At 37.4% G+C, this 17,906-nt stretch overlaps 1 protein-coding gene across 2 annotated transcripts in view; it reads left to right on the top strand.

Annotated features, from left to right (window-relative positions):
- The window catches only part of LOC112862098 (cysteine-rich secretory protein 2-like), a 38,611-nt gene that overhangs the window by 11,693 nt on the left and 9,012 nt on the right, over nucleotides 1–17,906 (top strand). Inside the window, exons 7-10 of one of the 2 annotated variants that reach the window (XM_025925331.2) lie at nucleotides 3,156–3,301; nucleotides 3,962–4,059; nucleotides 6,430–6,518; nucleotides 8,724–9,264. In XM_025925331.2, coding sequence (XP_025781116.1) covers nucleotides 3,156–3,301; nucleotides 3,962–4,059; nucleotides 6,430–6,518; nucleotides 8,724–8,851 — 461 coding nt within the window. In that variant the 3' untranslated portion in view covers nucleotides 8,852–9,264. Of the gene's footprint in view, nucleotides 1–3,155; nucleotides 3,302–3,961; nucleotides 4,060–6,429; nucleotides 6,519–8,723; nucleotides 9,265–17,906 lie in introns of those variants that run through there. The other variant, XM_086707049.1, reaches the window with a different exon arrangement.

The following is a 17,906-nucleotide window of genomic DNA, read 5'->3' as shown; positions in this document are numbered from 1 at the left end:
AAACAAATGGTCTTAATGATGCAAATCTACATGGTTAGAGTCTTAGTTTATTTTTTCCATATTGAAGGTGATAGCCAAGAATATCTTATACTCTCTTTAAGCAGTATGTAGACCTTATATTTCAAGCTACCAAAATGTAAATATTATTTGAGATCTTGAAAAGATAGAGAAGGGGCACCTGGGTGGCTCAGTCGGTTAAGCATCCGACTTCGGCTCAGGTCATGATCTCACTGTTAGTGAGTTCGTCCCCCGCGTCAGGCTCTGTGATGACACCTCAGAGCCTGGAGCCTGCTTCGGAGTCTGTGTCTCATCCTCTCTCTGCCCCTCCCCCACTTGTGCTCTGTCTCTCTCTGTCTCTCAAAAATAAGTAAAAATGTAAAAAAAAAAAATGTAAAAAAAAGAAAAGATAGAGAAAATTTCTGGGCAGCAAGACACTTCTTTCTCTCTTAATTTTATAATGGTAAGAATACTTAACATGAGACCTACACCTTTAGCAAATAGTTAAATGTACTATACAATATTGTTGTCTAGGTAAAATGTTGCATAGAAGAATTTATTCATCTGAAATTATTCATCTTACTTATTTGAAACTTTATGCCCATTGATTGGTGACTTCTCATTTCTCCTTTCCCCTATCCCTGGCTACCACTATTCTACTCTTTGATTCTATGAATTTGACTATTTTAGGTACTTCTTGTAAATGGAATCATGTAGTAGTTGTCTGTCTATGACTGGCTTATTTCAGTTAACATTTTCAAGATTCATCCATACTGTCTCACCCAAATGTAGAATTTCCTTCCTTTGTAAGGATGAGTGACATCCATTGTATGTGTATGTGTCTTTTTGTTCATCCATTCATCTGTCCATGGATTTTAGGTTGTTTCCACATGGTGGCTATTGTGAATGGTGCTGCAATGAACATGAGAATGCTAATATCTCTTTAAGAACCTGATTCCAGTTATTTTGGATAAGTACTCAGAAGTGGTATTACTGGATCATTTGGTAATTCTAGTTTTAATTTTTTTGAAGAACCCCTGTACTTTTTTCCATTAGCACCTATACCATTTTTATTTCCACCAAAAGTGTACACCATTCCAATTTCTCCACATTCTTCACTCATTGCCCTTTCTCCACCCATCAAAAACATCCTTACCGATATAAGGTGATATCTCATTATTTTGATTTGCATTTCCCTGATGATTAGCAACATTGAGCACCTTTTCATATACCTGTTGGTCATTTGTATATCTTTGGAGAATGTCTATTCAAATTGTGGTCAGAAAAGATCCATAGTCAATTCCTCAGGCAGGCCCCTGAAAACAAAGGATCTTTGGGCATTCCAGCCAACTCTTTCCCTATTCAGGAAGAGGCTAGAAGCTTGCGATTTTTATCTCCTCACTCTATGCTGAACAAGAAGGGAAGCTATGGTAAATCTTTATTCTCATGAGCCCCACATCTTGTTATGTGAGGTCTGTTAACATTCTCAGAGAGGCAAGTCAGAAGTCAGTCCTTTGAGCAGCATCTCGAAAGTTTGTGGCCCTGGATGCCCAGACCAACTCTTTCCCACCTTTGGGAGAAACAGGCTCTGTTTCTGAGAAAGGGAGAGGAGGGAGCCATGGCATCTACCAATCCAAACCACCGTCTCTATTGTCCCCAGGGGGCAAGACTGTGACTGTGCCAAGCCTGTCAGAGCTCCAAGAATACCAAGCCATATGTTAGTTCTTTGGGCAGCCTTGGAGAAATTCAGGCATTAGACACACCAGTCAAGACTTTGTTTCCCAAGGAGGAAACTGAGAACTATAATTTTTCATATGTATGCTCTGTGCTGAGCCAGGGAGAGGAGATATGGTATCTACCAGCCCCAGACACTATCTCCATTCTCCTCCAGGTGGCTAGCCTGTGCCTGACTACCAGAGCTCCAAGACTAACAAGACAGAAGCCACCCATCTGGGAAGTTTTCTTTGGGAAAGGTTGGGTGGCTGGACACATAAACCAATTCTTTCCTTCCCCTGGGAGAAGCTGGGAGACATGGGATTTCTTCCTGATCATATGGCAGGCACTGTGCTGAGGGTAGGTATTCTAGCAAGAGGGTGTCCCAATTTCCCTACAGGCTTCAGTGAGTCTGGGCTCATATTTTTCCAGACTATAGAAGCCTTTCCATTAGTTTTGGAATTCTCATAAGGGCAATTTGTTTGGGAATTGTTGCTGAATCAGTGTGTTTGTTAGGGGAAGGAGAATCCAGGCTTCCTATCCTGCCATCTTGCTAATGTCACCCTGAAAGGTTTTTCTTACCAAATCTTCCTCAGAAGATTTGGCCTTATGACATTCTGATTCATTGATTAAGGGAGGATCCAAAAACTTTCAAAACTTCCATCCCCCCCTGATGTCAGTTGCCTCTTAACTGGTGCTCTTAAAATCACTTCTAGATCTTTTTATCCAAGTTCACACAAAATCATAATCATAATCATAATCATAATCATCATAATCATTTACTCAGAGTCCAGTATATGAAAAATCTCTGGTGAGGGTGAACAAGAAGAGGAAAAGAATAAAAGTTGGTCACTGCTTTTTGCAAATTTACAATACAAAGCTGAGAGCATAGAAGATATTACACATGTGAATTTAGCATGAAAAAGAATGCATTTTTGGCAATCCAGAGGATTTTTAAAGCATACGGTCTTCTCAGCCTACTCAGTTGTACATGTTGAGGCCAGCCTTAGCATGCTAGACAGATCTGTCTTCTATTCAACTTTATAGCTGATAAGGACAGAAGTCCTTTTGGGGCGCCTGGGTGGCGCAGTCGGTTAAGCGTCCGACTTCAGCCAGGTCACGATCTCGCGGTCCGGGAGTTCGAGCCCCGCGTCAGGCTCTGGGCTGATGGCTCGGAGCCTGGAGCCTGTTTCCGATTCTGTGTCTCCCTCTCTCTCTGCCCCTCCCCCGTTCATGCTCTGTCTCTCTCTGTCCCAAAAATAAATAAACGTTGAAAAAAAAAAAAAGAATTTAAAAAAAAAAAAAAAAGAAGTCCTTTTATTATGTATTAACAGTTAGCAAGTATAGGCACTATGTTTGAAAGGCAACATCCTTGTGTTCATATAGTTGGTTGCTTTTGCCATTGCATACTTTATTGCTTCCTCATGAATGATGTTTCTCTTTAGGTACAAAATGTGGTGAGAATCTCTATATGTCAAGTGACCCTGCTTCCTGGTCAAATGCGATCCAAAACTGGTATGAGGAACGCAATAATTTTGTCTATGGTGTAGGACCTAAGAGTTCCAGTTCAGTTGTTGGACATTACACCCAGGTAAGAGAAACAAATGAAAACACTTTTGCCACAATTGCTCTAATATAGAAAGCATCTTTAAATTATGACCAAGCCCTGGGGCGCCAGGTGGCTCAGTCAGTTAAGTGTCTGACTCTTGATTTCGGTTCAGGTTCATGAGATCGAGCCCCATGTAGGGCTCTGAGCTGACAGCATGGAGACTGCTTGGGATTCTCTCTCTTCCCTCTGTCTACCCCTTCCCCACTTGTGTGTGTTCTCTCTCTCTCTCTCTCTCTCTCTCTCTCTCTCTCTCTCTCTCAAAATAATTAAATAAATTTTAAATTATGACCAAGTCCAATATTTAATTTGGGTAAGAGCCTGACTAGATAGAATAGTCCTAGCATTAGCTGGTACTTCATCTGGAGCTGTCTTTTTTCCCCATAGTTTGCAAAACTCTTGGTAAGAAAGCATACTCCATACTTTTTCTAAATTAGGATTGGATAAAATAGTGAATGCATGTTAAAATTTAATATTTTAAAATTTGTGACTTTGTTTCAATAATTGAACTAAATATTTCCATAAGGTACTTGGCTACAAACTATAATAGTACCATGTTTTCAGTTTTACATTTGTTATTATTATTTTTTCAATATTTTCTATCTTCTTTAATGTACTCTCCCATATTCCTTTTTGGATTTGTAGCTTGTCTGGTACTCCTCTTTCCACGTTGGATGTGGAATTGCCTATTGTCCCAATCAAGAAAGTTTAAAATACTACTATGTTTGCCAATATTGTCCTGCGTAAGTATATACTTTAGAGTTTAACACAATAATCCTATGTGCAGTTTAATATTTTGAAATTCTTACGGAATAAACAAACTGGGATATAAAACACATATCAGTAAAGGGAAGGAAGGAATTTTTTTTCATTTTTTAAAATTCATACATAGTTGATCCACAATGTCATATTAGTTTTAGGTATATAACATAGTGACAAGTCTATACCTTATGCCGTGCTCACAAGTGTAGCTACCATCAGTCACCATGCTATTACATGCTATTACAATACAATTGACCATAGTCCCTATGCTGTACCTTCTATCCCCATCACTTACTTATTCCATAACTGGAAGTTCATACCTCCCACTCCTTTTTACCCATTTTACCCATCCCCCACCCCCTTATACCTATGGTCTGTTTCTGCTTTTTGCTTATTTGCCTGATTTGTTTTTTAGAATCCACATACAAGTGAATCATGTGCTATCTGTCTTTCTCTGTCTAACTTATTTCACTTAGCATAATACCCTCTAGGCCTATCCAGAAGGGATAAATCTTTAGAAATGCCTTTTAAGTCGTGATACATTCAATTATCAGAGAAGAGACCACATTCTAAATTCCAAGTGTAAAATCTGAAACTCTCTTTCCTTAATGTGACATCTTTTCTCTCAGTGACCTTTCCCTTAGGCTCACAGCTATAATGAGGGAAAGCGTGGGTAGTGTGCATTTCTGTAGATTTGATGTCATTAGTTCTCACTAACTTCATACTCTAGGAAGGTGGCAGCCTGATGGTTAAGCAAGGGATGGTAGTGGACTGGGAAACTGGGAATGGCTGATTGTGATTTCAGCTCTTTCTGCTAAAATGTTCCCACCCCTGCTTATCTAAAATGCTGCCAATGTTATTACCATCACAGATGACTCATTCATTGGCTCTCAAAGGTGTTTTCAAGAGATCTTTAATGTATTTCAGAGTCCAGGAGAGAAGAACATCCTTAATCCTTGTTTTTCAGAAGTTTGCACAAAATCTCCATAATGAACCATTCTTTAAGGTCCTGACTTGCAGCAGGAAATGTGTTCTTTCATCAAAGATTATGTTTGAACTTACCCAGAATAAATTCTGTAGATATACTGACGATCTAATCTCAGCATATCTGTTAGCCTTAATTTCTTTAAATGTTTGAAATTCCTTGCCACCAGGGACAGGAGACCCCTAAAACCAAGCTTCCTTCAGGTTTTATTTTGAGACTGTCGATAACCCAAGTATATGGATCTCCCGTTTGAGAAGTATGACTTCCAATGCCATCTTCCTGCAAGCACCTATGAGGGTTTAGTAGAAAGAATTGAAAAGTTCTTAGGAGAATGCATCCAAATTCACTGTCTGGCTATAAGAGAGGAGGGTCTGACGCCAGGTATCTGAAGTGAGAGTTGGAGTGAATAATGAGGGAAAGCAGGGGTGAGAGCACTTTCGGAACATGTTTGTGTCTAGTTCACATTTTTCCAGGGGCTCACACACATTCAGATATATCCTGTGTAGGGCCTGAGATTCAAATGCATGGCCTTGTGTCTTTGTCCCACTTGACACTATTGATATTTGGACTCCCTTGTATTTCAAGTGAATTAAATGGCCAATAGGTAATGATCACAAGCGAGTTATAAGTTAGTCACTATAATGTGATTACATTCTGGATATTCATGCTTCTCAAAACTTTTTTTTAATTAACGTTCCCTTTCTAGTAAACATAAAAATCTTTCACATACCGCCTCTAGAAATTCACAAACCTTCTTTTCCTTCCCTGTCTGACAAGCACACACACCACTAACTACTTAAATATTACTACTCTCATTCTAAAAGTAAAATGTATATATATGTGTGTCTGTGTGTGTGTGTGTGTGTGTATATATATATATATATATATATATATATGAAATTTGGTATTTTATTATGTTTCAAATAAAAATGATATTGTAATATTAAATATTCTTTTCCAAACTATAATCCCTATGTCCCAGAGGCTCTTTTGTCTCTCTTGGGGGATATGCTCTATTCCCTAGCACTCACATTGGGTGTACTGTCTTAACAAATTTGACCATGTCTAGTGGGAGATGAAAAGTGTTGCCACATTGAAATATACTCTAAAAACTTTACACTCCCATTAATGTGATTTAGTTGCTCAGATTGAAAAATTATAGTCAAGGACATGGGTCAATATGTGAAGTATTTTCTTAATTTGAATGTTACCTGAATTACTCACTGGGAATTATATTTTTTCAGTTTTGTTAACATACCTAAAAGCATTTAATAGTCATGCATATTTGGTAATTTATACTGCTTTGGGGGAGTATAAACTAAACTGTAAAGTGAAGTTATTTGACATTATGTATTTTAAATTCCAGCGGTAACAATGTGAGTAAAAAGAATACCCCTTACCAGCAAGGAACACCTTGTGCCAGTTGCCCTGGTAACTGTGAGGATGGACTATGCAGTAAGTTTGAAGTGATTACTTTGCTATTATAAGAAACAGTTGATGTTTTATTTTATTTTTATGGGTTAAGAAATCTCCTAAAGGAACCAATTTAAATAGTATCCTTATGCAAAATACAAATATGTTACTTAACAGACTGTGTTTATGTAAATATTTTACACAGTTTATTTAGTAACCTACACATTACTTGCAGTGAAAATATTACCACATGTAAGATAATGAAAGATCTACCATCAATGTGTTTTTGTGACTATGCAAAGCTCATTAATATTAACTATACATATTTCTGGTAAATAGTTCATTTCCTCAAAGTTAGTATCTTTATACCAAAAGTCTTATTTTGTTTTTTTATTTTATTTTATTTATTTTTTTTTTAATTTTTTTTTTTTTAACGTTTATTTTTTTGGGACAGAGAGAGACAGAGCATGAACGGGGGAGGGGCAGAGAGAGAGGGAGACACAGAATCAGAAACAGGCTCCAGGCTCTGAGCCATCAGCCCAGAGCCCGATGCGGGGCTCGAACTCACGGATCGCGAGATCGTGACCTGGCTGAAGTCGGACGCTTAACCGACTGCGCCACCCAGGCGCCCCAAAAGTCTTATTTTGAAATGTAAATCTATGGGTGTAAGATCACATTATAGCTCAATCTAGACAGGCAAATGAAATATATTTTTGTGTGTTAATGAGTTCATCATGCTGATTTCCTCTTTTTCCTGTAGTATAATTGAAATCACAGTGTTTAACTTAATAATTACTCTCCCTGTGTTTTGATAGTAGTTCACTGCATATTTTAATGGCAAAATCAAATCTGTATGTAGCACTGACTCATAGACCCACAAAAATATTGTTGCAACAGGAGAGAATTTAAAAAAATATCATATATATGATTTCTAAAGTTGTAATGAAGCAAAAATAGCTGTTAGCTCTTTATAGTTGGGATGCTTGGATTAAAATTATTATGAATAAGAGTTGAATAAATATCATTTGTTGAGATTTTTACCTTTCAAGTACATTCACCTTTAGTTAGCATTCTTACTGACTGAATTATATAGGTATAATTCATAATATTGATTGTATTAAAGCTATAAATCAACTAATGAAGAAAAAAGGGTTACATATTAACAACTCTTCTGAATGCTATTTGCTAAGAAGCATGGAATTTATCCTGTTATCAATAAGCACTCAACTGAAAGGTTTTAAACAGAAGAGTGACAGGGCCAGAACCATGTTTTATAAAGAGATTCCTAACAATAGTATGTAGAAACAATTGGATGGAAGCCAGCTAGAAAATTGTTGAAAACTATGGGTTAAAAAAAAAAAAAAAAAAAAAAAAAAGATGTCTTTACTGCATTACTGACAAAATGAATGAGATAATTGGACAGGGTTGGAAAACAAGGAATAGAATAGCCAGGGTTTGTTACCTGTCCTGGTTGAATGCTGGTCTGAAGTAGGAAAGATGAAGTTCTGACTGATCCAGTCTTGGCCTAAATTACTGAGTAGTCAGAGAGCCATTTCTCTGAGATTGTGGGAGGGGTACAAGGAGACCATACCCAAGAATTGTCAACCTTGTGAGCAGTATGATAAGTAGCTTGAAATTTGTTGAGTTTGGGGAGGATCCAAGAAATACCAGAAGGAAAGAGTGCATATTATCATTGTTTTGCATCTTTATCTTCCCATAGATATCTGTTTCTCCAGAAAGAAAGCTTTGGAGTCTGAAACAGTGCTATTGAAGAGAATGAAATGAAGGAAATGTTCTCTATCAGCATATGTCTTACAAGTAGCCATTAGTCACATGTGACCTTTGAACACTTGAAATGTGGCTAGTAAGATTAAGGGACTAAATTTTTTACTTTAGTTTAGAATAATTTAAATTTCAATAGCTACATGTGACTAGTGGCCCCTACATTAGACTGCAGGTGTAGAGAGATTTATTTATATTCATTTTACTCTTTTGGCTAAGGGAGAAAAGTAGGTCAATTCATTTAGAAACATGACCAAATTCAAAATAAAAAAGTGTTAGATTGATCAGTGAGCTTCACTGAGGCACCTGATATGTCCCTTAAGAAAGGAAAAGTCCATCATTGTGTAAGTGATGTTGACTTGTTTTGTCCAGTCTCCTACCCATCTCATGCACTTTGAATGGGTGGATTGTTTTGCTGCTACTAAGGAATATGATAATGAGGTAAATAATTTGTTTTTGTCACAGCCAATAGTTGCGAGTATGAAGATCTCCTTAGTAACTGTGATTCCTTGAAGACAACAGCCGGCTGTGGACATGAATTGCTTCAGGAAAAGTGCAAGGCTACTTGCCTGTGTGAAAACAAAATTTACTGAGATGCCCAGTGTGCATTGCAAAACTAAGTGAAGAGGGCTGCATCATTTAGTTAATACATATCGCAGGGGATTTTAGGCATGTTAGTTACAAATATGGTTCCACACAGTAATGCATTTTTTTCTCCTGGATCTTTATAGAAATCTCTTTCATACAGTGATTTACAAAAGCAGCATAGTCTATGATGACAACTTCGGACTTTGATAGCAATTTGGTACTTTAAACTTAATGAATTGAATCAAGTTGAGAATTTTGAAAGTTGTATAATCATAGACTTTTGGTCACTGAAAGGGATCAGAATGGAGAAGTACGTTTCTTGAAACATCATCCAAAAAAAGAAAAAAAAAACTATAACATCACTGTCATTCCTACTACATGAATTTTTACTTGAATAAAGTTTAAATTCAAAGATTGACATGTACCTTTGTCTTATGGCCTCCTCTTTAAACAAAAGTAATCACGTTTTAGAATAAAAAAATGATTCTTGCACAATATTTTTGAGTATTCATAGTTCACCCCAGCTAGACTCAGCCCAGATAAATGATTATACAGTGCAAAATTTCCAAAATATTTGCCTATAAAATTTTAACAAAAGTGGAAATCAGCTCTGTTCTTACTTATTCTTTGATATTTTGATCTCCCTACAGGTTTAGTTGATAAGTTAAAAGAAAACATTATCTGAGAGCATATACAAAGATAGCCTTCCAAGAAAAAAAAATATTTCAGAGAGATTTATCATTTATAAGTTTGCATACATTCTCATTTAATATTGATGACAAAAACATGGTGAAGTAGACCCATTTTATAGGTGAGAAAACATACACAAGAAATCTAAAAACAGTTAAGGAGGCTGAGGTGCCTGGGTGGCTCAGTTGGTTAAGGCTCTGACTCTTGGTTTTGGCTCAGGTCATGATCTCACAGTTTGTGGTTCAAGCCCCATATCAGGCTCTGCACTGCTAGAGTGGAGCTTCTTAGGATTCTCTCTCTCCCTCCTGCTCTCTCTCTCTCTCTCTCTCAAAATAAATAAGTAAACTTTAAAAGAAAGAATAAGCATTTTATGAAACCTAGTATCCAATCCTGATGAAACTCTCAGCAAAACAAGAAGGGAAGTTTCTCAGCTTGATAAAGAAAAGCTATAAACAAATGTATAGCTAACACTGTATTTAATGGTGAAAGACTGAATTTTTCCCCCTAAGTTCAGAAAATAGGCAAAGATGTCACTCTCATCACTAGGCATTATACTAGTTCTGGCCAGTGAATCAGATAAGACAAAAAAAAAACATCTAATTAGAAATGAAGGAGTAAAACTGTCTTATGGATAGAAGCAATGACACACATAATCACCAACTGGGAAATATACCTACATATACAGTTGACTTTTGAAACACAGGGGTTGGGGGACTGATACTCTACACAGTCGAAAATCTGTGTATAACTCTTGACTCTCCAAAAACTTAACTACTAATAGCTTACTGTTGAACAGAAGCCTTAATGAGAACATAAATAGCTGATTAACACATTTTTGGTATGTTATATGTATTGTACACTGTGTTCTTACAATAGAGTAAGCTAGAAAATATTATTAAAATAATTTCTGTACAGTACTTTACTCTGCAGTACCCTAAATGTATTTATCCAAAAAAATCCATGTATAAATGGACTCATACAGTTCAAACCTATGTTGTTCAAGGGTCAGCTGTATGGGGACAGTGGATTTTTGGCAGTGGTAGAGAGGAAGCTCAATGGAGAAAGAAGAGTCTTATCAATAAGAGGTGGTGGGAAAATTGACATCCGTATGTTTAAAAAAATGAGTTTGATCCATACTTTGCACTGTATACAAAAATTTATCATAGACCCAAATAAAGAAATTAGAAAATGTTTAGAAGATGTAAGAGAAAATATTTGTGACTTCTGGTTAGGCAAATATTTCTTATATACAAAGTCATCTGTAAAAGTAAAAACTGATAAATTGGGCTTCATCAAAATGAAAAAATTATTTTCTTCAAAAACACTCATAAGAGAATGAAAGGACCAGTCATAGGCCATGAGAAATTGTTTACAAATCATCCATCTGAGAAAGGACTTGTATCAGGAATATATGATGACTCTCAAAACTCAGTACTGATGAACACAGGCAACCCAATAAAAATGGCCCAAAGATGTGAACAAACACTTCATAAAAAAACATGTACAGATGGCAAATAAGAATATGAAAAGATGGTCAACATCACCACTTGTTAAAAAATGCAAATTAAAACCACTATGAGAGACCACTACCCAAGTATCAGACCAAATAAAATGAAAAACACTCACTATACAAAGTGCTGGTGAAGTTGTAGGGGACCTGGATCCTTCATATACTCCTCCTGGGGATATAAAATGGTGCAATTACTTTAGAAAACATGTATTCAGGTTCTTAAAACGCTATATACCTACCATACACTCTAGCCTTTCCATTTCTATGTGCCCATGAGAAAAGAAAACATAGATCTCTTCAAGACCTGTCCTTGAGCATCCATAGCAGGTTTACTTGTAATAGCAAAAAGTTAGAAACAATCCAAATGCCCACTAACATGTAAATGGATTAACCAACAACTCGGATGAGTCTCAAAGTAGTCTGAGTGAAAGAAGACATAGAAGTGTACATACTGTGTGATTCTATTTATATGAAACTAGAAAATGCAAACTATAGTGACAAAGCAGATCAGACTTAAAGTTCCTCTTTTATAAAATGACTATAATAGGGGCGCCTGGGTGGCGCAGTCGGTTAAGCGTCCGACTTCAGCCAGGTCACGATCTTGCGGTCCGTGAGTTCGAGCCACACGTCAGGCTCTGGGCTGATGGCTCAGAGCCTGGAGCCTGTTTCCGATTCTGTGTCTCCCTCTCTCTCTGCCCCTCCCCCGTTCATGCTCTGTCTCTCTCTGTCCCAAAAATAAATAAACGTTGAAAAAAAATAAAATAAAATAAAATAAAATGACTATAATAATTCTATGTTTCTCATAAGGATATTTGGTAAAAATTTAATGATATAGGTAAGCATTTAAAATGTCACAGTGTTGGGGAGCGTGAGTGGCTCGGTTGGCTAAGTGTCTGACTTTGGTTCAGGTCATGAGCTCATGAGTTCAAGCCCTGATCAGGCCCTGTGGTGACAGCTCAGAGCCTGGAACTTGCTTTCAGATTCTGTCTCCCTCTCTCTCTGCCCCTCCCCCACTCATTCTCTCTTTTTCTCTCTCTCTCATAAATAAACATTAAAAAACATTTTTTAAATAAAATGTCATAGTGTTGGGGTGCCTGGGTGGCTCAGTCAGTTAAGCATCTGACTCTTGGTCTCGGCTCAGGTCATGATCTCATGAGTTTGTGAGATCAAGCCCCATGTTGGGCTCTGGGCTGAGAGCATGAAGCTTGCTTAGGATTCTCTCTCTCTCTCTCTCTCTCTCTCTCTCTCTCTCTCTCTCTGTATGCTACTCCCCTGTTTTCCCTCTCTCTCTCTCTCTCTCAAAATAAATAAAATTAATTAATTAATTAAAATTTTTAAAAAATGTCATAGAATTGGTTGCAGGGTGATGTCAGCAAATGGCAGCATAGGAATTTCTAGCACTTATCCCCCACCCAAAAACATCATTCACAAAAATACCTTCACAAAAGCCAGGGATTCTAGGTGAGGGATACAGCAATTGGGTGAAGCACAGAAACAAGAAAAGATTCACACTCACCTGATCCTTCACCTAACCCAGACCTAAGCAACCCAGTGTGGACTATGGGGAAGTAGAGTGCAGTGAACACCTGACTTCACCACAGACCTCAGAGCTGGCCTACCTCAGCACCAGACAACTTCCTGCAGCCCTCAGAGGCTCCCTGCAGACTTGCAAATCCAGCCCCCCAGCTCACCCCAGTGCTACTGGCTCTAGGCCCCAGGTAGATCTCTAATGCTTCAGGCAACTTACTTGGGTCCAAGATTCCAGTGAGCCCTCATGAACCTCGTCTGCTGATCTACCCTGGATTATGTTGGCTTCCACAGCTCCAGGCAGCTCCTGTGGCCCCAGAATCCTGACAGGCTCCTTCAACCTTAAGCAGCTCCCATGTCACCAAACTTCCAGGGTGATCCCATGAATTTAGCCTCCCAGTTTATCCAAGCAGCAGCTTCTCCTGAGGTTGGAGCACCACCCTTGGTACCAGGTTCCCTGTCAGCCTGGCCAACCCAGGCTCCAGGCCGTGTCTTCAGGAAGTTCACATTCTAGTGGGACCTTGCCTCTCTTGTTTTTTTCACAGCTGTATTTCCAGCACTCACCAGAGTGTTTCACACATAGGCCCTCAACAACTGTTTGTACCATAAATAAATTATATCAGTGAATAGGCCAACAAGTCAATCATATATTGTACACTACAAGTGTCATAAAGAATACAAGCAGGAGCATGGAACAAAAAGAGAGAGAGAGAAGAGGAGACCTATTTAAATATCATTCTGGGGAGCCTGGGTGGCTCAGCTCGTTAAGCGTCCGACTCGACTTCAGCTCAAGTCATGATCTCATGATTTGGTTCGTGTGTTTAAGCCTTGTGTGGGATTCTCTCTCTTGGGATTCTCTTGGGATTCTCTCTCTGTATCTCTCTCTCCATCCTTCCCCTGCTGTCTCTCTCCTTCTCTCTCTCTCTCTCTCTCTCTCTCTCAAAATAAATAAACTTAAAAATAAATAAATAGATAAATAAATAAATAATAAAAATTATCATTTTGTCTTTGGACACTTAAGAAGCAGTACTAGGCTTCATAACTTCCTATGCAGGATGAGTATACTCCATGCAGACTCTAGCTACCTATATTGTCATCCTACCAGATACTAAAACTGAGATAATTGAGAATGAGGGTGAAAGATGAGTGTTAAATTTTAAGTTTACTTATGAATTTTGTGGAAATTAATGGACTATGTAGGCATATAATGAGAATATTGGAAGTACGAAAATGGATTAAATATGCAAAATATATAAATATATAAAATATTTTATCTGATTTAGTACAGTTATTTAAATGAAAAATTTCCCAAAGGCATAAAACTGGACTCACTGAGTATAATTAAAAAACAAAACAAAAATATTACACTGATGGTTTGGGGATGGGGCTGGGGGGATGGGTGAAATAGGTGATGGTGATTAAGGAGTGCACTTGTGATTAGCACTAGGTGTTACATGGTAGTGTTGAATCATGCTACTGCATACCTGAAACTAATATAACACTCTATGTTAACTAACTAGAATTAACATAAAATTTTTAAAAATAATAAAAAAAAAATTAAACTGTTTTAAGGAACCAATGGCTTTAAATGACACTGGACTGGATGGACTTAACAGATATATTCAGAAAATTTCATTATAAAGCAGAATACACATTCTCCTCAAGTGCACCTGGAACATTATCCAGAATAGATCACATATGGGGACACAAATCAGCTCTCAACAAGGAGAAAAATATCAAGATCATACCGTACATATTTTCAGAGCATGACACTATGAAACTCGAAATCAACCACAAGAAAAAATTTGGAAAGACATTAAATATTTGGAGAATAAAAAACATCCTACTAAAATAACGAATGGGTTAACCAAGAAGTTAAAGAGGAAATTAAAAAGTAAATGGAAGCCAATGAAAGTGATAACACCACAACCCAAAACCTCTGGGATACAGCAAAGGTGGTCATAAGAAGGAAGTATATAGCAATCCAGGCCTTCCTAAAGAAGGAAGAAAGGTCTCAGATACACAACCTAATGTTACACCTAAGAGAGCTGGAAAAAGAACAGCAAATAAAACCCAAAAACAGAAGAAGGCAGGAAATAATAAATATTAAAGCAGAAATCAATGCTATAAAAAAAAAAAAGCAACATTTGAACAGATCAATGAAATCAGGAACTGGTTCTTTGAAAGATTAACAAAATTGATAACCCCCTAGCCAGTCCGATCAAAAAGAAAAAGAAAAGGACCCAAATAAATAAAATCAAGAATGAAAGAGGAGAGATCACAACCAACACTGCAGAAATACAAGCAATAATAAGACATTATGAGCAATTATTGGAAAAAAAAAAAAGGACAATCTGGAGGAAATGGACAGATTCCTAGAAACATATAAACTACCAAAACCAAAACAGGAAGAAATAGAAAATTTGAACAGACCCATAACCGGTAAAGAAATTGAACTAGTAATCAAAAACCTCCCAAAAATATAAGAGTCTAGGGCCAGATGGCTTTCCAGGGGAATTCTACCAAACATTAAAGAGGAGTTAACACCTATTCTTTTGAAGCTGTTCCAAAAAAATAGAAATGGAAGGAAAACTTCCAAACTCATTCTATGAGACCAACATTACTTTGATTCCAAAACTCTTACAAAGACCCCACTAAAAAGGAAAACTACAGACCAATTTCCCTGATGAACATGGATGCAAAAATTCTCAACAAGATAATACCCAACCCGATCCAGCAATACGTTAAAAGAATTATTCACCACAATCAAATGGGATTTATACCTGGGATGCAAGGCTGGTTTAATATCTGTAAATCAATCAATGTGATACATCACATTAATAAAAGGACCAGAACCACATGATCCTCTCAACAGATGCAGAGAAAGCATTTGACAAAATACAGCATCCTTTCTTGGTGAAAAAAAAAAAAAAAAAAAAAAAAAAAAAAAAAAACTCAAGAAAGTAGGGATAGAAAAATCATAAGATCATAAAAGATCATAAAAGCCACATATGAAAGACCCACTGGTAATATCATCCTCAATGGGGAAAAACTGAGACCTTTCCCCCTAAGGTCAGGAACATGACAGGGATGTCCACTCTCTCCAAGTTATTCAACATAATATTGGAAGTCCCAGCCTCGGCAATCAGACAACACAAAGGAATAAAAGACATCCAAATTGGGAAGGAGGAAGTCAAACTTTCACTCCTCGCATCCAACATGATACTCTATATGGAAAACCCAAAATATTCCACCAAAAAAAACTGCTAGAACTGACCCAGGAATTCAACAACTTAGCAGAATATAAAATCAATGCACAGAAATTGATTGCATTTCTATACACCAACAGTAAAGCAACAGAAAGAAAAATCAAGGAATCGATCCCATTTACAATTGCACAAAAACCATAAAATACCTAGGAATAAACCTAACAAGAGAATTGAGAAATCTATACACTGAAAACTATAGACTTCTTATGAAAGAAATTGAAGAAGACACAAAAAAATGGAAAAAGATTCCATGTTTATGGATTGGAAGAAGAAATATTGTTAAAATGTTGATACTAATCAAAGCAATGCACATATTTAATACAATCCCTATAGAGATAACACCAGCATTCTTCACAGAGTTAGAACAAAGAATCCTAAAATTTGTATGGAACTAAAAAGACCCCAAATAGCCAAAGCAAACCTGAAAAAGAAAACCAAAGCTGGAGGCATCACAATCTCAGACTTCAAGATGTATTATAAAGCCGTAATAATCAAGAATAGAAAACCCTGAAATGGACCCACAAATGTATGGCCAAGTAATCTTTGACAAAGCAGGAAAGAATATCCAATGGAATAAAGACAGTCTCTTTAACAAATGGTGTTGGGAAAACTGGACAGTGATGTACAGAAGAATGAACCTGGAGCACTTTCTTACACCATACACAAAAATAAACTCAAAATGTATGAAAGACCTAAATGTAAGACAGGAAGCCATCAAAATCCTCGAGGAGAAAGCAGGCCTCTGATCTTGGCTGCAGCAACTTCTTACTCAACACGTCTCTGGAGGCAAGGGAAACAAAAGCAAAAATGAACTACTGGGACCTCATTAAAAAAAAAAAAAAGTTTATGCCCAGCAAAGGAAACAATCAGCAAAACTAAAAGGCAACTGACGGAATGGGAGAAGATATTTGCAAACGACATATCAGATAAAGGGTTAATATCCAAAATCTATTAAAGAACTTACCAAACTCAACACCCAAAAAACAAATAATCCAGTGAAGAAATGGGCAAAAGACATGAATAGACACTTCTCCAAAGAAGACATCCAGATGGCCAACCGACACATGAAAAGATGCTCAACGTCACTCATCATCAGGGAAACACAAATCAAAACTACAATGAGATACCACCTCACACCTGTCAGAATGGCTAACATTAACAACTCAGGCAACAACAGATGTTGGTGAGGATGTGAAGAAAGGGAAACTCTTGTGCACTGTTGGTGGGAATGAAAACTGGTGCAGCCAGTCTGGAAAACAGTATGGAGGTTCCTCAAAAAATTACAAATAGAACTACCTTATGACCCAGTAATTGCACTACTAGGTATTTACCCAAATGATGCAGGTGTGCTGTTTCAAAAGAACACATGCACCCCAATGTTTATAGCAGCACTGTCGACAATAACCAAAGTATGGAAAGAACCCAAATGTCCATCAACTGATGAACGGATAAAGAAGATGTGGTATATATATACAATGGAGTATCACTAGGCAATCAAAAAGAAGGAAATCTTGCCATTTGCAACTACGTGGATGGAACTAGAGAGTATTATGCTAAGCAAAATTAGAGAAAGACAAATATCATATGACTTCACTTCTATGTGGAATTTAAGATACAAAACAGATGAACATTAGGGAAGGGAAGCAAAATTAATATAAAGACAAGAATAGGACAAAACATAAGACACTCTTAAACATAGAGAACAAACTAAGGATTGCTGGAAGGGTTGTGGGTGGGAGGATGTGCCAAATGGGCAAGGGGCATTGAAGAAGATACTTGTTGGGATGAGCACTGGGTGTTATACATAGGGGATGAATCACTGAAATCATTATTGCACTATATGCTAACTAACTTGGATGTAAATAACACACACACACACACACACACACACACACACACACACACACTCGTAAAACATACTGGTGATGGGGGCACTCAGGTGGCTCAGTCGGTTAAGTACCTGGCTCTTGATTTCGGGTCAGATCATAATCTCACAGTTCATGGGACTGAGCCCTGTGTTAGGCTGTGTGCTGTCAGGTTGAGATTCTCTCTCTCTCTCTCTCT

Source organism: Puma concolor, chromosome B2, assembly GCF_028749965.1.
Source record: "Puma concolor isolate L17-30 chromosome B2, mPumCon1.1.hap2, whole genome shotgun sequence".
Taxonomy (NCBI): Eukaryota; Metazoa; Chordata; class Mammalia; order Carnivora; family Felidae; genus Puma; species Puma concolor.
The sequence above is the reverse complement of the archived record's forward strand: the minus strand, read 5'-3'. Positions and strand labels throughout refer to the sequence as shown.